General features: G+C 39.3%; 1 protein-coding gene across 1 annotated transcript in view; it reads right to left on the bottom strand.

Moving 5' to 3' along the window:
• The window catches only part of ZNF292 (zinc finger protein 292), a 55113-nt gene extending 30109 nt beyond the window's left edge, over window positions 1–25004 (bottom strand). The window contains exon 1 of the mRNA XM_049817789.1: window positions 24822–25004. Within this exon, the coding sequence (XP_049673746.1) occupies window positions 24822–24983 (162 nt within the window). The 5' untranslated portion in view covers window positions 24984–25004. The remainder of the gene's footprint in view (window positions 1–24821) is intronic.
• Between the last annotated feature and the right edge of the window lie 446 nt (window positions 25005–25450).

The following is a 25450-nucleotide window of genomic DNA, read 5'->3' as shown; positions in this document are numbered from 1 at the left end:
GAAGTTTGTGCTATAACACAGTGGCACTAATTTCAGCATTAAATAGTGCTATTTTTATCTTGTATATATAGATCAGCCACTTCCAAGCCATTACATGAACTATATTAAGCACTTACGCCCACCACGCCCTTCAAAAGTATTCATCAGTATGACAGGTTTCCTTGTCTGGATGTCCCCAGACTACACAGCACTGCCACTGTACAAAGAAAATCAAATTCATTCTGCTTTGCTTAATGAATCATTGTTGTGCTCTGCTTACAACCATAAAAAGAAAGAATTTTACCCCCAGCTCTGGGCCTCATTAAGTTATTTATCTCCCTAGTCAGGACATGCTTGTTAATCAAGCCAAGTACTGTATTCAGAGCACAGCAGCAAAGTTTTGTTCCTCTGTGAGACTGAAACAGCATTTTATTTCAGCAGCAGCTTACACAGTCAAGAATGCTCCAAAAAATGGAATAATCTCAATTTGTACAATAAAAATCAGTATGTATTATATCTGTGATTTAAACTGTAGAAAATATTTAGCCATGAGTAATATTCAGACAAGACATTTTATCCTTTTCCATCTTTACCAGAACCCTTACATGAATGTTGCAGTAGCAATACAGCCACTGGAGGATGCTTTTTTACTTTCAAAAGTTATACTGAGCAATCTTCTTTGCTAAAACTTGCCCTACAATACCAAAGCTGTGTTAAAATACGTTTCATACTAAAATAAAGCATTATTTACTATTAACCAGAGTTTCACATGTACAGTCCACATCTACATGCTTCTTCAGCTCTTAAAATCAGATTCTCACCCCTGTAGGTATCTGGATAAGGGCAAGCTTACTTAAATACGTTCAAACATGCCTGGGACTGCCACTTCCATTCCCTGCTCAGCCCAAGGGACTAAACTAAAACCAGTAGTCACACAGGTAAGCAGCACCTCTCAAACCACTCCAGTAACTAGCAAAACCTCTATTTCAGTGACCTCCCTCAAGCACATCCACACAGGAGAAAAGTCCAAGCAACGAGCTTGATAAAATCAAGTTATCTGGAGATAAGCCTTTAGGAGCTGCACACAGAGTGGCTGCAAGAACACCTTCCACGACAACAACGTCTGCAGCGGCAGAGGTAGCTAAGTGATGACTGAGCTCCAATGCAAATAGCCAAGTTCAGGAGTGATAGCACTTCTCTGCCACTTCATGTTCATGTGGAGCACACTCCACAAAGTCAGGGCTCCCCTTTGGTTGGCAGAACCCCACTACCCACTCCTCCAGTACCTGCCAATAACTGACTGATCCAAAAGAGCAGCTGCTTTCACAGGAACCATCAAAGGGGCTGATTCAAGAAAACAGGGCAAGCTGGTAAAGGATGGCTATAATTCTGTTGGCACCAACAGAAATTTCAAAAGAAAGTGAATGCTACAGTCAAGAAAGGGCATAACAAGAAAATCGGTGAAGGTCTCCCATATCAACTATCCACATGATTGAAGCACCTTTTCCCTGGCTTAAGATTCTCCCCCGTGAAGAAGGCAGTAATGCTCTAATGACCAGAACCATTCACAGCTTGTATCATTAGATACATTATGAGCAAATGAAAATGAATTGGGGATCCTGAGTTTGGTATCATTACATAGAGGAAGATGCAGAGAGATGCTGTATGCCCTAATGAGCCTGACACCATAACTACTTCAGTCAAATCAGGTTCCACTGACTACTCTGGACTGGTTTAGAGTTGGCTGCTTGGGATTAAAGGGACTGCAGGGAAGAAGACATATACCACAACTTGATCCAGAACAAAGACATCCTAAAGACAAGATCAGGAGAAAAGAAGCTGACGTTGCTTACTAAACTCTGCTAAATGCCTCAGAATGTCAACAACCCCCAAGTATGGACTGCAGCATGGTAGATTAGGTCTATCATGGTAACGTGGTTTAATATGCTATGTCAGGAATAATGTGTAGCCATAATGGGTCTGTAGGAAGATTGTGAGGGATCATTCAGAACAAGAAACATTTTGAACTGGAGACTACCTGAAAACTGAAGGCAGTTAGCCACGAGACTCATACACAAAGAGCACTTACATCAAACAGGTATTCAATAACAGTTTGCACATATACAGTGTCACCAGGCAGCATGCTGCAACTCTGAGTGTGTGGTCAAGGATTCCACCCCTGGGTAGAAAGCCCATCTACGTGAGGCTTGTTAGTGGAAAATGCAAGAACTGAACGTCAACAAAGACTGCCAGTAGTGACAATGGAAGATGTAGCAGTCTGAGCAAAGGAATTAAGGTATTGCAGCAATGACTCTGGAACACTTCGTCTTGACAAATCTCAGAAAAACCAGAGTCGGAGAAGTCTCCTTCACATACCCAAATACTGAACTGGATGGGGCAGAGGCATAACCTCTAGCAACACTTCAAGGATAAAGAAGTTTCTCTGTCTTAAATAAATATATATGTAATTTACATATGTGCAAATACATACACAGGCTATCATATTATGATAAATCTCCTTTCAGTTACATTATTCTTGCTGTGGTACTAGGATAATTTTGTTGTTCTCAAACCAAACTTTTTTTTTGTCACCTGAAAAAACAAATTGGACAAATAAGCTACATAACCAAAGGGAGTATAAGTAAATTTAAGAAATTAACATAGTTTCAGAGATGGCAGCTTTAAGGTGTGTTATCTGTAAAGTATTTCTGTAACAACTCAAGAAGACTTACTTGAGTCTTATGGTTCCTCTGTAAGAAAACTACTCCTTTTCTAAATTCCAAAGTATCAATTACTCTGAAAAACCAAAGACAACCACATGAGCTAACATACATGGTGAACATTTTTGGCTAGCATTCCATGTGAGTAAAGTTCAAAACCCAGCTTCATGGCATCTGAAAATTTTATATAGCAAAATGTATACTCTATGGTGTGTTCCAGCAGTACTGGAATAAGACAAACCAAACAGGGAATAATTTATATAATTTGAAAAGGCATGTACTTTTTTGGTGGATGAAGGAGACAATTTGAGGTATTTTTTGGTGGTGGGGATAATAAGAATAAAGCATTTATAATAGTATAAGAGAATTTACAAGTTATAACCTCTCTCATGGTCTCCTATCAAATTTGTTATGTTCTGGAGTCATGCTACTTAGTATGCACGGGAATTATTGCCAAACTGTTAAATGAATGCAAACAAAACATCATGCTTCGTATTAGAGTAGCTACACAAATGCTCCTCCTTTCTCAGATAAGACTGTTGTGTTTCCCTGCAGCGTGGCAGAAAGTAAGGTAATCTAAATCCCAACAAAAAAAGAGAGGCAAGTCTTCACATTCACTGTGTGTAAACCCACAGACACCAACCACAGAATATGATGGTTAACACCTATAGTCTTAAAAAAACACAAACCCATCGAAACAACACATTATCTAAATAGCTAAGCTAAATAATATTACATAATTATAAAAATAATTATCAAGCAAGGTGTGCTACCATAGGGTGTTCAGTGACACATTTTAAGTTATGACGCTGTCTTTATTCCAGTCCACACATAGTTAAATACTGAGTGTAGCAGTGAAGCACCTAAGCCAAGCTCACAGCCTTTCACTTCAAACTGCCTGGAATCAACACTCATCTGTAATTTTTAAATAAAAAACACTGACATTTTTCCACCTGTCAATGTGACCAGGAAGTAGTTCAGAACAGGAATTGATCTTCCAGGTTTAATAGGTGCTAGCACCACAAAAGCTAAAGGAGTTTAGATTATTTACATCACACTGGCAGCAACTGCAAGAACATAATGTAGACATTAGTTTAACATGTGACTATTTAGTATTTAATCTGTGACATCATAACACTTCACACTTGAACAAAAAATTTTGGTAGACTGTCAAAATCAAAAGCCATCCAGATTTTTGGTATCCTGATAAATTTCCAACTTAATGTAAAATCTATTATTACAGCACTTTTATAATAAAACTTGTTTTGATTTCAGAATTAGCAGGTTGTGAAAATATTCATCTTGTGACTGCTTGTATTTTCTTGAAGAACTAGACTTGAAATAGAGGCTTATGATTACACAAACCACAGAATATCTCAGAAAGAGGTATTTATCAAGACACTGGTATCAGTTAGTAGAACAGAGCTAATTTTGTGCTGAAGAGAACATCAACATCCTCCTGTATATGCATGTGCACAAAAATATATGCAAAACCAGGTCCCGATATGCTGATCCAGGCCAGAAAATTAATCCGGGAGCCTGATCCATGGGCCTACAGCCCACGGAAGTCTTGGCTTTCATTTAAAAGAAAACCATTTCTAGCTCTTGGATTTTCTTTTCTGATGTTAGCTGATATAATGATAGATACTTGACTCTCCAAATGGCATACAACATGCCCTTCCCCACAAAACACCAGTTCTCATCAAGATCCTTGAGGCAGTACTGTGAATTCAGTGACTTCATTGCCCCTCTCTTGTTAGGAGGTGTCATCATGATTTCAAAACAGAAAACCTGAGAAGTAGCTGGAAGCAGCAGCACAGTATATAGATAATTTAAATCAGTAATTCTAGCTTCTTGCATAGGCAAACATCACAGTCTTTATTGCTTACAGTTTCCAGCACTCTGGGGAAAAAGAAAAACCCCAAACCAAGACCATGGCCAGCTCCCACAACAGACCAAGATAGATATGGTAGACATGACCCCAACTCACTGCCCTGCCTTTCTGTCTCATCCAGTTTAAGGGTATGGCAACACCTTCATTTTTTTATTGTTCCACATGTAACCCCACGGTGGAAACAACAGCTTTGCACAGATTTACACAAACTGAGAAGGAACAACTTTTTTTTAATTTCTCTCTGCAGTGCAAGGTTTTTAATATGCTTTAAAGAACAAGGTCTGAAAGTAAAGTTAACAAGGATTTTTATGCAGTGCTTCCAATAAGGAAAATAGCTTATACCACTCCTATGGGTTGCAGTAGCCCAAAATACTGAATTACACCTTCATTGATAAAAAAGAAGTCTAAATCAAACTCCCATAAGGAGTGTAGTGTTTTCTTTCCTTTTTTTCAGCATTACTGACAGTTTAAAGAAGTTGTGATTCTGTGCTTACTAGTAAGTTCACTTGTACTCTGCACAGCCATTTCCCTAACGTTTGTTCTTTATCATCTTTTAACTAACATTTATGGAGTAAGGGTTATTAGGACCTTGAGAAAAATCCATGACCAGAGCTAATCCTTAATCAGCAAGAAACAAGTTTTAATTCCTATCAACTCCCCAAACATGTTCAGTGTGTAGACTCAAGTGCTTGTGCCAGCACAAAGCAAAGAAAGCAGAATTATTTCTTTCCAGGAGAATGTTGTCTTGAGAGCCTTAAACTACTGCATTCAATCAGTAGGACAACATGAGCAGATTTATTTGATTTCTTCTTTGAACAATGCTAATAACAAGCAATGACTTTCATAACTGCATTGCAGAACATGTACCCTGCTTCTATGTTCCCTAATTTTATCTCCTATATGCTAATACTTGTAAAACATGCAACTCAGATCCACTTTGCTTAATGTACTTTTTGAAATGAGCAACTGGAATTTCCTCTAGAACAGTATGAAAATTAAGAACTGGCCACAGATGTGTCATATACATTCAATCCATGATTTATGAATTGAACATGACTACTAATTAAACTACCAAGAACTTCACCAGTCATAAAGCTAAAATTCTCCTCTTTGCTGTCTTAGAAGTTTTCTAAGTTAATTTTCTAATTCACTTCACTATTCTTTGGCAACCTCAGTATGTTGCTAACCAGCTCAGCTGAAGACAAGTGTCAGTAGCTTGTTCTCTTGCAGAAACGGCACCCTATCTGGAGCAACTCACTTGGGCATCATTTGCAAAGCAGCGAGACTAGACACAAGCCCCAAAGTTACTCTCCTTGCACTAGACAGGGTCCTTCTCTGGTTCTGTTTAGTCTGTACCTGCTTTAATTCTCAATTTTCAATTCAATTTTGTATGAATATTGTTACATTCAAACAGTTCTGATAAATTTTCACTGTTCTTGATTTAGTGAGATTTCTTTCTATATTTGGATGTCTAAAATTTGTCTGTTTAAGACTTCGAGTTTACTAGACTGCTATGGGAAAAATCTCAAATAATTATTCTTGCCAAAGAGTTAGTTCAAAAATATTAACTGCCAAAATATTCATTTTCCTTTTCTAAAAAGTACATGAAAAGATGTTTCTTGTCAAAATCCTATGTAACTTTTCACACTGAGAAAAGCAGACAATTCTCTTAATTTAGCTTGGAATGCCAGAGATACACACATCTCAGAAATAAGTAAATGGTCAGTCAGTATCCTGAAAGACAGGGATTTTTTTTATTTGAAGGAATAAATCACCTTATTGTGGCAATACTGTTATCTGACTATAAGACAAGGAGAGCGAGAGATGCAAATTGAAATGATTTAAATAGATGTTCTTTGGAAACGGCTGTCTTCTACATTAGATCTTGTAATAAACTCAGATCCGCTGCCAGACATTGCCTTTTAAAAACACGCAACAAAAGTGAAAGGGAGTAGAATTTGTAGCACCTTGTACTGTTACCACCACTCAAGTGCTATTCATCACCCATGTAGTTTTCTTCTTCCATACAAACTGGGGAACTACAAGGCTGTATGTTATTTATTTCCTTCAGGTCATGAAATACATTGCCTGTTGTCAGCTAGTGAACAGCACAAAAAGAGAGTGCTAACTTTAATACTCTGACCTTTAAAAGCTCCATATTACTATCTGCTTGCAATTATTTCAACTCTCACTTCCTCAAATTTCTTGTGTAATAAATACTTCAGATGAGCAAGAACTACCTTTCAAACATACATAACTGTATTTTAAGAATGTAATGCACAATAATAATCTAAGATACCTCCTGCTGGTCAATGTCCAAGTTACTAAAGCTAGCAATGATGAGCCAGGGGAACTAGGGAAAGCCAGAATCTGCAGCTGTAAGGATATGAAAATGCTTATCGTGCTTACTGAGAGAGTCTTCCTATGCTGACTGCTGCTGAATGGGAAGAACACTGACAGTGCAGCCATACTGACCTGTGAAGAAAACAGATGATGCTTCCCAATTTTCTATTACCAACACAATCCTCTCTTCTGTATTACAAAATTGAAATGTAGTCCTGAAAGTAAGCTATAAGACTCTTACCAAAACGTCAACTGAAATTAAAATGGAAATGTCGGTTACTGTATCCCAATATCCAGCACCCTACGCATTTCCTCATTGTTGAACTGCCATCTTTCTGCTTTTGATACTTCAAAAGTAACTTTACTGAAGCTCAGACAAGTGAGATTTACTGTATTTCTTGTAAAAAATATTTTTTCCCCTTCATGAATCTGTATTTCATTTTGTTGCCTTTTTCGTTTATCTCCATACCTTGCAGCTAATCACTAACTGAACATAAGGATTTAAGTCTCACTAGTAGGCCTACACCAATTCTCCCTGCCGTGTTCCTTCTCCAACAAAGGAGTTTTCTACTATACAGTTACAAAAATAGCCCAATTAGTAAGATCAAAGATCCCCCCCCAATACCAATTCCAAGTGTTTGAAATCTTAAGTCAGTCTTCACTTCCAAAACTAAAACGTATCTGCTTCTCCTTGAAAAAGTATTTTCCATTCATATGTTTCACATTGTTGACCTTTTAGGTATGGTAGGCAGGAGTTGCAACTAATTGCTTATGTTTAACTATTACTCAAAAGAAAACTGAACAGCATTGAAACTACTGTTAACTTTCCTTTCCCAGGGGACTTAAGAGCACCATGAAATATTTGTTAAACCAGTAAAGTTCTTGCAGTATCCATGTTTCTGCAAAAGATATTGTTCATCAGTACTGGAACATACACACAGACACAACTATGCTCAAACTTGAAAAGTCTCCACCAGTTATATCTACACAGTAAATATGCTCACTGCAAGCTCTTGCATTCGGGACCAGTGTCTTAAAGGAGAAATACTGAGGCATCTCAGATGCGCAGCACTCCAAGACAGAACCATGCAAGGCAGCTGTGCACAAGCACAGTTCTTCTAGACACATCCACACTAAAGGTGTGCACACATCCTCATAGTAAGGTCACCAAAATATTTTGAGATCTCAGTATAATTTTGGCAGGTAGGCCATCCAATATAAAAGCTTCAAAAACCATTTAATGAATATACAGGTCGATACAGTTGCTTTGAGATATCTGAGACAAACACATTTCTTTAGAAAAATGAATCCATTGGTGCTTTTTAATACTGATAGATTCACTACTGACTTATCTACAGGAGATACCTATAAACAAAAAGTATTTCACAGATCAGTGGGTTAGACTATTTCAAACTGCGATATGAAAATAAAGCTATTACACATAAACCAATTCCTCAGATCAGGGATAGAACAATATGGTGAGGAAAAAAATGCCTTTATCAAAAGAGTCAAAAAACACTGAATGTCCACTGTATAAGACACTGCTTTCCAGGAAGAAAGATAACAGGATGAAATGCTCTCTATTCTTTTTAGGATAGGCAAGAAGGAATTTCTCAACTTGCATGCAGAGGTGACAAGCCCCTAAAACAGCAACAGAGCATGGGTACTGGAGAGTAATCAAGTGCTACAAATTGTAAGACAGCTTAGCTCATGGCAAAGCCCCTGAATTCAAAGAGATGAAACATGGGGAACATGATGACTTGATCTGTAACTGCAATCAAATAGCTAGGTATAGAGTCGTGATGTTGATGATGTCTTCTGACTTAATAACAGGGGAATAAAAAGGGTTGGGTTTTTTTCTGGGAAACATAGCTAATGTGCCGATTCTTGGGCTGGAGCTAGGCATTCATCTCATTCAAATGAAGTTCATTTTTGAGGGCTGTGTTTTCCAAAGTAAGACTCTGTAAGCCTGAAGCATCATCTCACTGGCTGCTACAACCATTGAAGAACTGAGCATGTCATGAAAATGGCATTGCTCAAATTCCTGGAAAGCTGGTAACAGTCTACTTTGTAAACTATCATAAATTGTACCTTCAAACTGAGCCAGATTTCTGGTCTCGACTCTTCTGTGCAACTCCAGCCCTGTGCCAGTATCATTACAGAATCAAATGAAAAGTCAGTCATGGAACTGAACTGGTAAAATAAAACCAAACCTGTAAGTGAACAGATCTCTCCCTTCAAACTGGAGCATTAGTCCTGGTTTGCAATGCTGAAACCATCCCTGCCTCAAGAACCCACTGTAAATGAGAAGATGACTAGGATGACAGTATGCACGACTGATGAACAAAAGAAGATGCACTGGGCAGTCATGTCCTCAAAGGCCCACAGCATCTAAAAAGGATTTGGTTCAAGAAGCATTTCCAGACCATCTGAACTTGATTAGGTGAATGCAGCAACGTTGCCTGTGATGCCTGACTTCTGTACCATGAGGAGAATGGACTGACTGGTTAAGAATAGCCTTATAACATGTTTTGTTTTTAATGAAGTAGTTGGGATACTATTAGATATCCTATTTTAGACATCTCTAGAGTCAAGAGGCTTTGGTACCAATGTATCAGTACCAGATGATCTCTTTGTGAAGTCCCACTGCCAAGTTGCATTCTAAAGCGACACCAAAACAATCTTTACAGGTGACGAAACGCCATTATTCTCAGCCTCGACGATCTACAGCTCCTACAGCTGAAGACCACCTTCTTTTTGTGATCCGCTTTCTCTCCTTCTTGTTGTTCAGCATTTTACCAGAAGATGGGACAAGCCTTTCATCACATAAAAAGCAGGAGTCTTTTGATAACTGCTGCAACTTTTTTTTAAAAAAGGTTGTTAGGTTAAGGTTCCCATGAAAGGCACTTTAACTGGAGGAGGCTAAAGGCAGCTAAGGAGTAGTTGGGATGCAACCAGCATTTATGTCCACATTGTATGGGAAGAGAATACCCAACTAAGATGTCAATCGAATAGAATATTCAAGTAAAAACTTGAATAGTTCTTGAACTAGTTCTGCATGTTAAAAAAAACCTTACTAATACAATGTCTAATTTAAACCAGGTCTACCTCAGATTTCCCATGAGACTTCACTATTTAAGACACAAATACCATGACAGAGGATTTTTAAAGCATTTAGAAGAGTAAGCTAAATGTTTACATAGAGTATGAACCCCATCATACCGCCTTCCCACTTTAAAAAGCAAGGGGGGGGTGTGGTGGTGCAGGGACAGCAAGAGTATCTATTCCTTTCTCTGTGGTATAACAACCCTCTGATCAAAGCATTTCTGCCTATCACCATAATCATAATCTATCTTTATTTCCCTTTCACCTTTGCCTCCAACAAAGAACCTCAAATATAAATGACCTGTTTTCATTTTGTTGTTTTTTTTTTTTTTTAGTTGGGATGCTCTACAGGTAAACTGATTTTTAGACTAGAACAGAACTTACATAGAAAAGCATGGATATTTCAAACCTGTCCATTACAAGCATCAGACAGAACAGCACCATCTGAAATACTGCTGCCCTCACAGATACAACAAAATAAAGAATCAGGTCATATCAATGTAAGTCAACAAAATCAGTTTCTATTTATTTAGACCTGTGCACAGAGAGGTGATTTTAGGACAAGCCAACACAGCACTGTAATTCTAATTAATTTCCAAAGCAGTTTAATTAGGCAAATTAAAACTGGTACCAGTTAACTAATTTAGTATTTGTTTACCAAGGCTTAGCACTGTTACCTTGATTTTGCAGGTAGACAAGTGCTGCGAGAGTATTAGCTCTTACATGTTTGTTATCATAATACAACACAATCCAGAACTGAACAGCAAAACTTTAGCAGGTACAGAACACGAGATGGCATTTACAAAACTAAGGATGACAATCAAATCTGATTATCTTCTTTAGTGTACAAGTACTATTTAAATTATGGTTATGATCAAATAACATCAATCCCAATTTTTACTCAATTTTAGGTTTTAAAACCATTCAAGATTTTAAGTTGTTGATGTGTTATTTTTACTTTGAATGTGCTTTCTGAATTGTTTCACAATAAAGTTGTTACGCAAAGTATAGCTCTAGAAAGCCAAGATGCCTTTGGCTGAAGAGTCAGCTGATATTGCTTTAATTCTAGTGGAGATATTGACTTGTGCCCAGAAGAGAGGACTGAAGCCAGACTCTTAATTCCATCATTTACTACAAGATTGTATTTAAGCAATTGTTTTCATTCTCAATTTCTGCAGGCACGATGCAGAGCTATCCAATTTTTTTTCCTATTACTACTCCTCCACTGATAGGCTGCAGTTCCAATCTTCTTCACTGTTTTTTCCCTTTCCTTCAAACAGAAAACTCCAGCTGCTTTTACACTTTACACCCCCATCCTAACACCATTGGCTTCTCTATTCTGCAGTTGAAAGCAAACAAAAGTCAAGTCAAGATTAGTGAGTACTGAATTAGTGAGTCCAAGAAATACTCACAAAGTCAAGACTGATTGATTCAGAGATGAAGTTCAAAACCAAAATTTGAGTTTGCAATTAAGTGCTGGTCCACAAAAAGCTCACAATGACTACAGCGCTTCAGTGTAATGTACTGCATAAGAAGCAGATCCACACAGCAGAAAAGCTGGTGCTGAGAACCCAAGTCTCCAGTGTATCCACCACAGGAGATCTTATTTCAAACTAGCTTTCAGGTGGTTCCATTAACTGGATACCTATTAGTGGCTAAAAAAGACTGCCTGCAACTGCTTCTGAAGCACAGCTTGTGGTTTAGTTTCACCCAAAATACATTGAATTTCCACACTGCAAAGGTGCTCCACAATGTAAAACAAAGTGTGGTAAGCAGGGATGATCAGAAGATCACTTTCAAACTGAACTTCTTGTCTGACCCAGAGTGGCAATGTATAGGCACCCACTATTTTGGTTCACACGTATCTTCTCTGGTTATGTTACATTACCTGAAAACTGTTCTTTCAACCACTCTCTTGTTCGTCTGCTGAAGAGAGATACTGAGAACAATAAAAGTAGTTTTGTTATAGTGTACGAGCATGTATGTTTTTATACTCATCTCTATTACAGTGTTTCTCCTTCCATGGGAAAAAAGCCCACGTTCTGTTCTATACTCAGAGTGAAGTACCACCTACATGATGGCACTGATTTTTATTACTGATATCTTCAGTACCTAGATACATAGGTATGCACTCTCTGGTACAGATAACCATCACTTATTAAGAATTAACGTGTTTAGGTGTTACCTAAACAAACAAAAAAAAACACTAGCTCAAATATTTTCTAGTACTAGTTTCCTGAACAGTGTTAAAGGTAATCTGCAAAACAGTGTTGCAAATTCTACCCATGTACAAGCCCCCTCTTTTTTTTAAATAAACAACCTCCTCTCACCATCCTCTTCATTTTTTTTATTCAGTCTGAGTTTTCAGAACAACCATGTAAATCTGAAATGTTGTCCATCAAACCACAACACAAAGAATAAACTGAATTATAACTGCACAGTTTTCTTGTGGCAAAACTGCAAAAATATAAAGATACAAATCTAGGTTTTATGCTCCAGCCTCACCAGAAAGGGAAAAGGAGATGCACAGAAACAGCAAGAAAACAAGTCTTATACGTTTATCTTGCTTAGTAACTCATGCATATATTCATACTGAAGGAAAGCTATCCTCCTGAAGATTTTCAGAGACAGCATTAAGTTCAGAGAAATACACACACACACAGAGAAAAGGTAACTGTTAAAGAACTGATAGTAACTTCTAATGAATTTTTATTTAATAGAAAGAATTAGGATACATTTGAAATCTAGTAAAGGTGATCAACAAAATGCCTGCAATGAATGAGGCATTTTCTCAGTATGTTCAATCCCTACACATTTGTACATCTATACAGTAGTTTACGTAGTGCATATATATACTATATATAATAGTTTATTATCCAAAATAAGTTTCTTGAATTTCATTCCATGAAAATTACAAAACACAAAAGTTGAGGAAAGATAGAAAGTTAACAAAAATTATCATTAGCTACTTTTTGACTCTTGCCTAAAGAGTCTCCTCAAACAAGCACATCTACTTAGGTCTCTTTCATGGATTTTTTTTTTTTTTTTTTTTTTAAATAAATCTCACAGCAGCTTTAGTTACATGAATATGTAATGACTAAACAGATTTCAATGCTTCTGAAAATGCAAGAGTGCATTGATTATTTGAACTCCCCCCGTCCTTTCCCTACATTTATTTACACCACCTAAGGTGTTAATGACCTTGATGGTTCTTTACAACTTGACTGTAGCTCAGACTCTCATGGCTGCACATCTCTGCTAAAGAGAGTTAAGACTAATTGCAGGAAGAATCCGTGTAATGATGATCAACAACATAAAGAAACTCACTCTTAAGATTAACTTTTTGAAGATTTTTTTAAATTATTGTTACAATTCCATTTGTAAGGACATTAGCACTCTGAGTCTTCAGCACACAAGCATAAAAAGTTAACCATGCCTCTGATCCAACTATTTCTACTTCACTAGGCAGATAACAACAACAAAAATATCCAGGTTTGTCTTCTAATGCATGTTAACTTTGAATAGCAGGGAAGTAACCACTGCCCCAATTTACACATACAAAACCAAGACAGATTTAAGTACGCTGTCAAAAAAATACATTTAGCTTTCTAAAGCAGAGTCTACATTGGAGGAAGGTTTGAAAAAAACCACCTCAGTAGATACAGAGGTAGAAATAGAAGATAAGCTTGCGGGGCTCTGCTACACCCCTCAAGAGTAGTAATTGTGTCATCTACCATTACCAAGAAAATATCACAAAACAAACAGCAAGGAAAAAAGACAACTGAGTCTGGAAAGTTAACTACCAAACACAGAACCTTCTGTTAACTGATAGAGAGATGTTTCTCTCCCCAAATGTTAAGTCAAAAGGCACAAGCAATTTGTATGTTTTTCACCTGGCCATGCTGAACATACTGCATGAACTCAGACTGCTAATTATTAAATTGAAAGGGACAAAACAAAAGAGAAATTACCTTGGTGCTCTTCTTCCCATTATTCTTCAGTCACTATTTTGCTTAAAATTCAAAACCCAGCTAGTTTTAGACAAAGAACTAGAAAAACCCAGAAAATGAATGGACAGTCTCTGCTTACACCCATAAACTGTTTTAAAACAAGTAAATTATTTAAAATACCAGGAAATAACTTCATTAAGCCTCATGCTTTGTCATATACAGTAGTAGAAATTATCCTTCTTTAGGCTTGCCTTTAATCTTCAACATTTTGCATTCAATATGCTCCTTCTGATCTTGACAGTAGTACCTGGTTTCTCTCTTGCATCCTTACATAAGAAGTGAACTTGTCATAGTCCTAGGCTACACTTCTCTCTATTCAGGTTTTTATTCAGGTCTCAATTTAATGTTGTCATTCCAACCTTCATATTTTAGTCTGTTTAGTTAAAAACAATATTCAGCAGTTGGCTATTAAACAGGCATTTCAGGAATGTGGTGGGATGTTCATTACAGTAAACTTTTATCCACTGCCAGGAAATCCGATTTACCTATTCTTTTAATTATCAGACTGGCATATGGGCAGATTAAGAATAGGAAGATAGCCAGAAATAACTGTGTCTAATATGAAAACATGCGCATTTCCTGCCATATAGGTGACTTGAACCCGTGCTCTCAGTTAAGTGAAATGAGACATTACAAATATTTCTGTAGTTCATCTGCATTACATTTTTGTATTAGCTGTCTTTATCAGCTGCACTTCTCCCACTGATACTTCAAACGTTTTAAATTCTGATGAGAACTTAACTGATAAGCTTCTTCCTCAGTAGAAAGGTTACTTAATTGCCATTTTAAGCTTGTCTATTCAGCACAGTCAAATTGGCATCCCAAAGGATGCCTCCATCTGATCTACACTTCCTGTGAAAGAACAAGGCCAGGTCTACCCAATTCACACAGATCCTAATAACCAACTGTGGTCTTATACCACAGTCAAGGTCCTGCCACCATGTCCACGTGTGAGGAAGGAGAGGAGCCGAGCTTATACTTTCTCCTGAACATATGAGCAACCTTGAGCAGAACTCGGAGCTTCTGCCATCACACCGATGTGGTTCATGAAGTCTGGCTGGGTATCCAAGAGCAGGGTTCAATTGCCATGCCCGTTTCAACTAGAACGTTATACAAATTCCGGGTCTGTAGAATTGGATATTTAAGTTTTATCATCTTCACTATTACGGATTCGTAATCAGACGTTACTTTTTATCCCAGCTATTCTCTTCATAAGAGCTACTCACCAACGATTAAAGTAAAAATGAAGTTCAGATTATGTCTTTTGTGATTCTGAACATTTAATCTCTTCTTGTCCTCATCCTTGTGTTCATTCTGTTACAAAACAGTGTATTATCACAAGCTCCTGAGACAAGTAGGAATCACAAGACAAGACTGAGGAACTCCTTACTCATAATTTGATTTAATGTCTGATCACCGAATATACTTTACTGATTCATCAAAACAATATTCAGTGTATTAGACACATAAATATCAGACAGGACTTATCTATTCACCAGAATAAATTCTCTCCATCATTTTGAGTAACAGAAGACAGAATGAGTTCTACCAAATTCTGTTCTTTATGATATACAGGAGACTGAGAAAGGAACAACCATTTTTGCTATCAGCTCAAATTAAAACTCGTAAGATAACTGCTATATTCAACCCAAAAGACAACAAAGAATTACAAAACAAAGACTGGTCTTTATCATAAAGAAATCCTAAAGAGTTCTACTCCATGCAGTTGAGCTTCTCAAAGCAACAAATGCATCTGTCCAGCAGTTAGGAGAGAATGAACACTAGGAGTCAGTATCTGAAGCCAGATGGAGTGCTGGCAGAAGTTGTCCATGTTACAGGAGTCCCTATAAGGACAAAGAATTGTGTGACTAGGTCAGAATAATTAACAAAATAATCAAGTGAGAACTACATTAGCTAGCACAGGATTTTCCTGATTCTCTGATGAAAGATTAGTTTACTTTAGCTTCATACAGGGAATGATGAAGCCAGAAATATTACATACCAGAAGACTGCGTAACAGTTTCAGAAGAGAAGATGGAGAAGAAATTTCATCAAACTATTCTTACCAAAAACTACAGGCACACGCTTTTGCAAGTTTAGTCCAATTTCCTATTGGATCAGACCTCTTCTCAGAAAATATTTTTATAAAGCTCCATTGCCTTTCTGATGTTACATACACCTTCTTGCTGGATGTCTTTGTTCTGCCAAGTACTAGGTGTTATTAGATTAACTCTTCCCAAATGAAAGCAGTGCAGTTTACCCTCAGAGATGAAAGATCCCAGAAATAATACCATGGAGTTGTCTTTAATGCATATTTGGAAAGACAAATAGAAAAAAAAATATTCCACACCTCAGAAAACCACCTGCAGGATTCTTAAATGCAAGACATTAAGTTCTTAACATATGCAAAAGCACAGACCTAATAAAATGGGGAATACTGTTGCAAAAAATAGTTTCAAGTCATACTGCTTACCTGTTATTTAAATTTAAATTTGCAAGTTGTTGTACATCGTTTTAAAGAAGCTGATGGCCTAAGAATGTCATGTTAATTTCCCTCATGAAAACTAAATAATTATACACACTGTACTGTAACTACTCAAGGATTTATATGGAGGCCTCTAAAAGCAATGCTAAGAAAAAAATTTTGATAGATATAAATCAATGCCTGGAGCACTATTTCTTGAAGTTATGCTCCATACATACATGAATTTGAAATAGTTTCTTTGGCTTGTGTGTCAGTTTAGGTAATAGATCACAACGAAGAAACAATGTGTTGATGTCTCCTAACGGTTTCAGTTTGATGCTTAATTTAGGGAAGTCTTATGTAGAAACCACCTACAATATACAGTATGTCTGCATAAAGCCTAGAGTAAAACAATATTATGACATTTAAATGGCAGAGTAAATGGAAAAGGCCAGATAAAATTCCCTGATTCTAAGTCACAATGGAAGCAAAGATTCCCCAGAAGAGCACCTTTTTTTTTTTTTTTTTTGCTGCCTTCCCTCAAGATCTGTGGTTTATGAGGTATTCATTCTCTAACAAAATAATAAATTAAAAAAATTGAGAGAGATAGAAAATGGACTGAACATTCAAACAGATATGTAACTTCCTTATCAAGAAACTGAGACACACAACGTAGATATTTTGATAAAATGAGATGCCTTACTGAACATTAACAAATATATATATTCCTTGTACAGTCCTGCACAATAAGGAAGATGTTTTCCATAGTCAGTATTTCATGGGTTTTTTTAAACAGTTAATCTTCAATTATCATAGTTTTAGAAAGAAACTTAGATATTATTGACATACATTATTCAAAACTGGGGAATCAGGTTTGGATTTGTGGGAAAAGGTAAAAGCAGGAGTGTATGTACAGGAGTGCCAGTACAGAAAGTACCCAATATGTTTAGTTACGCTAGCATAGATGTGCAGCTATTGTTTATAACCAACTACTATGGTAAATTGAAATCTACAGTAAGGTATTCAGACTTTTTTTTTTAAAATGGCTGAAGTACTGTGTAAAACAGAATGCCTCTCAGTCTTTGAATGGGCAATAAGAACCAAGGATATTACAGAGGAAAACTAACTGTAACTACGCTTCACACCCTGTAAGTGTTAACTTTTGGCTACCAGTATTTATTAGAGAAATGGTAGTTTGCCGATAGGAGGGGTTTTCTTAACTTCAGTAAAAGCATCAAGTAACTTTAACCCAGGAAAAATTATGCATGAGGGTAACTATGAAACCAGGTATCTATTCGCTGAACAGAAAGCTTTTATTCTTACCCACAGTAACTAAAATCAAGCATTCTGCTTAATATCATATGCAGCACCTTACAGAGGTGAGCTTTTGTCAAGATTCTGAAGTTTTATTAATTTTAATCCCTCCATCTACATTTTGTCATCTTCTTAACTACCTTAATTTGTTATGCTTTGGAGAACTATTACTCTTCTCTGGACTATTTGTAATCAGAAGGATAAATAGTGTGTTTTACAGGAAAAGTACTTAAATCCTAAGTCTTGCATGGTTTGTGACCTTCTTACCAAATTCTTAAAAGATTGTTACCTTCCCTGCAAGGAAGCACTTCAAAACCACATAGATTCTGAGGATATAGTAACAAAGCAAAAAGGAAAGGGGGGGGGGGGGGGGGAGAATCAAGCAAAAAATTAAAAACAAGGACTGCAAAAACTCTGGTCACAAAAATAAAAACAGCAGAAAGACTGAAAATAGCCTTGAAAATCTAAGAGGTGCTTCCAACAGAAAAGGAATATGCTACTTTCCATGTCTACATGGGATAAGATAAATCACAGTAGTCTTAAATTGCAACAAGAGATTAGAGTTCAAGTTAAAACTGCAAGAGAGGGAAAAAAAAGTTTGAAGGCAAAGATAACTGAGCTACAAGGTATTATCCAGGGATTTTTTTTGAATATTTCCTACTGGAAACTCTGAGAACAGGTTAAACAAGCATTTGTAACTATGTCTTACCAATAATTAATCCTGCTTTGGAATCATGGTCTAGCTGACTAAGTTTGAAACAGCAAAAATTTTATTAATAAAAACTTATAGTACAGAGCTCAGAAGTTCTAATGAAGACCAGCTCCAGTCTGGCATGATGCTGAGGCTTGATGCCACTACTGAGGACAAGGACTAAAACAATTAGGCATTGGTTAGACTTACTCTAAACAGTGAGGTTGTTTTTTTCTAAACACATACACATTAATACATCTAGATATGGAGACATACCATTTTATTTGAAAGCAAGACAATTTCTCTGACTCCCCAAAGTTTAACTTAAAAAATCAGGGGGTGACATTTCCACATACCACCCCCCACCACCCTCCCCGGTCAGTAATGATGATAATGACTATTTTAAGTGGCAGGTCTTATAGCAACGAAGGAGCACAAAAATGCCTGAGGTAGCTCAAAGTTTGCACGAGATGACACAGTGATGACAGTTGTTATTCTCCACGCACTTGGGAATCTGTGTGGCATACTATAGTTTAGTGGATTCCTTGTGATTTCTGGCAGCTGTACATCTCTCCCTGAATAGCAGATCATCTGGAGGTCACAGGTACAAAAGCAAAATGGAAAAGTATTTGAGATTATGATGGAAATCTTACACTCTTGGTAACGCATGTAGAAAAAAAACTAGCAACTGTGAGACCAGGAAGAAACACAGTGTGGCAGAGGCAAATGTGCAAAGACATCAAAACAGAAGCTTTTAAGGGTTAGCTCAGTGTAGAAATCACTCACTGGACACAAAAGAAAACACTTTTTACTTAAAGAAGTTGTAGAATTTGTGCATACTCAAAAGAAGAGACAGAGACCTAGTTACACAGGAAATCATTAAACTGAAAGATGAAAAAATAGCAACCTTACCAACATTCACATTCCAGCAGTTTGTGACTATATTTATGTAAAGATCACTATTAGCTGTTGAGCCAAATAAAATCAAGGGTGGACGTCTACCTACACACTCAATGAAGAGTTCAATAAATGTTGCCTGGAGTTAAGAGACCAGGTGTGATATTAAGAAAAAGAGGAAATGTCTTCTAGCTGATGGTATTTTTCACTGTCAGTGATACTATTCTTACGGTCACATCAGGAGGAAGTACATCACAACTGCAGGTGCTTGATGAAATAGCAAACAAGCCCTTCAAAGACTGTGGAGGTCTTTATATACAGAATGACTCTTGGCAAGGGATCATACCCTAACTCCTACAGGAAAAAATAAAGAAGCCTACTGAAACACTTCTTTGTCACTGGATTAAGACAGACTAGGTTTGGATAAATCCAGAAGTTGCAGCTAAAAGGTTTAAGAAAGGCTTTCTTTAAAAATTCTATGGACAGAAATGAAGATTATTTCTGTCATATCAAGTCTGAAGAGGAAGCTGAGAATACAGAGACTAAAGGGGAGGAAGATGATGACAGTGGAGAGGGTGACAGCATCAGAAAGTTGTGAAGTCTGCGAGGTGTAAAAACTGAAAGCCAACTGTAGTAAGGTATACAAGAAAATAAGACTAACCTCCAATAGAAACAAATCATTAGTGAAAGCTTTATAACTTTATTATGTATAAAAAAAGCTTTTTAGGTAGACCTATGCATGTTTGATTTTAGGAGGGACATCTTACATTCAGATTAGTACAGTATATATTCCCCAGCATTACCAAGATCTACTCTAGCATGTCAGCACACAGAACAACAACAACAAAAGGGTAGGAACTTAAGGTCCTAATAGTTCACTAGAACCTCAACACACATAAAAATCAGTTTAAAACAGTAGGAACTCTATGCAGTCATATCAGTTAAAAACAAGCTTTTTACAAAGAAGTTTCGGGGTTTAAGTAGGTAAAAGCCTTTGTGCCCCTCAATTTTTCTGTCAGCATTACACTTTTGCTACTAGTGTTAAGAAGATCCTAGGTTACTACTGAGTAAATGTCTACACTAGACGGACGTTAATGTGTCTACTAATGGCTAAGCACACTTGTTAACATGTTTTAACACAGGATTTTTCTCGTAACAGGCAGACATGACAAGACAACCAACAGATGAGACAAAAAGTACAGGCAAAGTTATTGAGGAAGGACCACACAACAACCCAAATGTTTTCTTACGTTTTTGATATAGGTCACTATATGTTGACAACTAGTACCTTAGTACAACAAACCTCACCACCTTACAGTTTTGGAGAATTTGTACCATAAACTACAGCAGGAGAGAAGAGGGGAAAAAAAACCCCAACTCCAAAACCCACAAACCAAACCCAGAAGCAGATTCAGAAAAGAGATGGAAAGTCAAAAATAACAATGGAGGGAAGACTAATAAGCTTCAAGATGAAACATGTCAACCATAGAAAAAAAGTCAGGATAAGCAGAGGTACCACAAAGATTTCACAGCTAACTAGCAACAAAAGAAAATTTGTTACCAACCTGCAGTCTGATATTTACGAAATTGAAGGTTACATTGGGTAATGGCCAACTGGAAAGGAACACAGCCTATAGTGAAGAGCTCTGATATATCCATCAGCATCATCTTCACCTAGCTCTCAGGGAAAAACCACAAACATTTTGATCTTCTCTAACTGAATACAATCAACAGACTACCTTTAAGAACAAAGTTTGAAAAGAATCTAATCAGCCACCACATGGTGACAAGAACAGTAATCTTTCTTTGGACTATTCTGAATTCTTGCAAAATTCACACTTTCAATTTTTAGTCACTACAGCTGAAGATACTTGTTTTGTCTGCCCCAGTCTGCACACATATTGTTTGTGACAACATAACTGTTTGTCACAGATTTGCTAATTACCAAATTGCAACAGAAGAGTATGAATCACAATTAAAAAGTCATTTTACATATATCCATACGGATGTGAATTTCACTTGATAACAATTAAAAATAATGCTACTGCATGCTGACAACAGAGAACACAACTACATTCACACAGATATGGTACAGGATTAAGGTCCAGTCTATAATCCCCTTAAAATTTAAGAATAATTGAATCATTTCAGAGTGCCATCAGCAGCAAAACACAAAAATATTTACAGCTAATGAAATGCTGTATATAAAATACATCGAACTAAACTTTATTCTTACAAGAGAAGAAAACAGTTCTATAATATTTTCTGTCAAGGTACAAGGGGTCTTGTTTTTTCTGTGTTTGTAACAGTCGTTCTACGCTGTTGGGTTATAAACATTGAAACAGTTCAAACTGAGATTTTTCAAAACCAGATATGGCATTTGGCTGTATAACTCCTGCTTCATTTAATGAGAGTACTTAAATCCCTTATTTGCCTTTGAACCTAAGGATGTTTCAACGCTCTACTGCACATTCTTAAGCATATTTTCATACAGAAGGAAGCTAATTTCTTGAACATTATGCTACCTACTTTATAAACAAAAAAAATAAAATTAAAAAGTGAATTTATGGCAACAAGCTATGTAGTTGCTGGGCTCCAGAGTCACTACCTGGCAAAATAAAATAAGGACACAAGACTTTGCAAGTTCTGTGTAGTTATTTCATGCCTAGAAACTAGGCATGAAAAAAAAAAAAACAGGAGAAATCATACTGAGATAAACACTAAAATATTTCTTCAGCACTGCACTTCCAGACTTAAGATACAAATAAGACTCTAAGTTTTGTATATATGACCAGTCAAATTATTCTTTCATGCACATATATTCAAAGACTTTATTCTAGAAATCATGGCAGATGCCTTTAAACTGTTATTTAAAAGAGATTTCTGAGATGGCTTTTACTATTACATGAATTTTCTATAACCTCTGTCATGCAGTGCAAGCTAAGTAGCTAAGCCTACTATCTGAATTGTGAATACTATTTTGTGTTAGCCCCAATAAAGGATTAAAACTGTAAAAGAGGCTGAATAAGTATTTTGGCACCATGAGCACAGGTGAACAGATTTAAAAATCTCTGTTGAACTAGTATAAAAAATGTCTGCCCAACACCACCACTATTTAATACATTAAGCATCTGTTTAGACCTTGGTTTGAAATTTGAAAAGCAGGATCTTTCAATATTGAATGGCATGTCTCAACTCCCAGTGTTACACATTAGTCTTCAGCCTGCAAAAAGAGATGCAGCCTTCCTATAAATCTCGGTGTGGACAAGAAAGTAACTCATTTCAAAACAGCATGGATTTTTATCTAAGTCAGTTTCTACACAACTGTTTTGTTCAGTGAGACTTATTTTTAAAAGGTGTACGTTTAAAGGAATTAGTAAGCTTGGGCCTTACAATGGACTTCTGCAACAGCCATTAAAATAGTAAGAATATTAATTTTTGTTAAACTTTAGATCAATGAAGCCACTCACTAAGCACATGCAACCATAATTTCAGTGATAAATCAGCTTTAGACACCAGTAATCTACTCTGTACACGTCAAGGATGGTGCCTTCATTCCCACCTACCCAACTACTTCGGTTCAATGAACAGCTCATTCACAAGTTAGAAGTCGAGCTGGAGCCAGGAAAGCCGGATTTCCACCCCCCAGCGTATGAATTTAAGAAAGCAGGCACAGAGATTAAATAGACTGAGAACACAGTGATCTGAACCAACATAAACCAATCTCATTTCTGTGCATCTACACAGACATTCTACTCAAATACCATAAGATAAAATCTGACCAGAGAAAAAGAACCTGAAATACAGCTCCTGTACATATATGAAATAAAATACGAGAAAGGAGTATGCTTAAAATATTTAGTCGCGCATCTCCCTGGTTAGCAAAAAGTAGAGCCCAGTTTAATCCAGAAGTGACAGACATGTAAATTAGCATGCTACAATGGCTACCACCAAGAATTAGCTCTTTAAGAAAGCAGATAGAAAATCACAAATAAAAGACAATTCAAACCGACCATGTGAATTCACTCTTTGTGGTTCCACCTTTTACCAATTTGCCTGCATTCCATGAATGGGCAACAGTAATGTGTAAACAAGCATCATCACTTTTATCAGATAGACTATTAAACACATAGTAAGCCACAGAAGTAGGGGTTTCTATGAATTTCTGTGGCCTAAAATATTTAAGAACTTGTTTTATACGTTGTGTCGCACCGGATGCGAGCTGAGAAAGGACATCCAAGAGAAATCAGGGCAACGTATGGACACATACGTGACTAAAATGGAGCAGTTCAACTGTAGAGCTAGCACCACGAAGTTTGTTTGGAAAGGCACACTCAGCAGGGTCACCAGTTCAGAGGAGACACCTGCAAACCCCTCTGCTTCAGGACCAGCCCAAGCCCTCGGGAAGCAGGCCTTTTCCCCGACGGCAGCCAAAGCCAGAATAATTCCACACAATGGTGGGTCGAACAGTGCCAGCTCAGGAGCCCTCTCCCGAGGTGGGACTGCGCTCCCTTGACAGGGCGAGAGAGCAGCATCGCAGACCCACAGACCTGCCACCATCACTTCGTTTAGTCCACCACCGCTCCACCGCCTTCCCTTTCCCCAGGATGGCAAGAACTCCGCTATCCCTCCAGGGGACGAGATAGGGAAGGGAGAGGGGCAGGGGCGGGGGGGACCGGGGCACGGAGCAGGAGCCCCGCGGAGAGGGGACCCGGGACGGACTTTCAGCTCCTCGGCGGAGAAGCGGAGCCCCCGTCTCCCGGACCGCCGCCTCCCTCCCTTCGCCCCGCGTTTCGCCTCCAGGGGAGGAGGGGTGCCGGAGGGAAGGGGACGGGGAAGGGGGGTGGGGGGGGGACGGGGGCCCTCGGTCCGCCACCGCCAGGAACAAAGGGCCCTTCGATAAGCCGAGCCGCAGAGCACAACAAAGGGGCCTAGAGACCGCGAGAACCGGGGCGGCCGCCGGGGAGGGGGGGGAGGAGAGGCGGGGGAAGGGGATTACAGGCCCGGCCGGAGCGGCTCCCGGCGCAGGGAAGGGGGGGGGGGGGGGGGGGGGCGGGCCGCCTCATCTCAGCCCACAATGAGCGGCGGCAGCGGCGGCGTCAATCGCCCCGCGGCGCCCGGCCCGGAGCACTAACTCCCGGCGTCGTTCCCCCACCCCCCCCCCCCCGCCCCCCCAGCCCGGGCCAACCGCCCCACCGGGCCGTTGGCTCCGGCTCCCCCCGGCGCCCCGGCGGGGGCGGCGCTGCTGCCGCCCGCCCCCCCGCGCTCCCTCTCACCCGAGCACACACGCAGACACACTCGCGCACACACACACACACACACACTCACTCACTCCTCACACAGCCCGCGGGGGAGGGGAGAGCGCGGGCGGGGGCAGGGAAGGGAAGGGAAGAGGCGGCCTGACCTGGCAGAGCTGCTTGCAGTACTCGGTAGCCGCTTGCACCGCCGGCTCGGGGCTCTCCCGCAGCCCCGTCTCTAGCTCCACCAGCCGCTCCCGTAGGCGCCGCAGCTCCAGGAGGTCGCCACCTAGGCTACCGCTCTCCTGCTCGGCCTCCTCGTCCGCCATCTTCGCACCCCGCTCCGTCGCGTACGCAGCCCCCCCCCCCCCCACCCCCCCCTCCCTTCCCTGCCTCGGCCTCCCGGCCCCCCCCCGCTCCGTTTCCAGGTCACGTGATTACACAATGCCACGTTCCGGGGAGGGGTCACGTGCCGGAGAAAGACGGGGGGGGGGGGGAGGAGGAGGAGGAGGAGGGAGGGGGGAGCGCGCGCGCGCGCTCCCGCCCGCGCGCTCTCTCTCTCTCTCTCCCCGTCCCCCGCGGCGCACGACCCGGCTGGGGAGGGGCGAGAGCGGGAAGGGGGCGCGCCTCCGCGCGTCACGTGACGCGACGCCACGCGCCCGCCGGCCGCGCAGGCCACATGACGGCCCTCCCCGCCCTCCCGCCGACGGGTTTTTGGCGGCAAAAGGCAGCAAATGGCGGTGGCCTGGGCGTGAGGGGGAGGCCCTGCCTCCGGGGCCGCCGCGGAAGAAGGGTC

Source organism: Accipiter gentilis, chromosome 15 (assembly GCF_929443795.1).
Source record: "Accipiter gentilis chromosome 15, bAccGen1.1, whole genome shotgun sequence".
Taxonomy (NCBI): Eukaryota; Metazoa; Chordata; class Aves; order Accipitriformes; family Accipitridae; genus Astur; species Astur gentilis.
The sequence above is the reverse complement of the archived record's forward strand: the minus strand, read 5'-3'. Positions and strand labels throughout refer to the sequence as shown.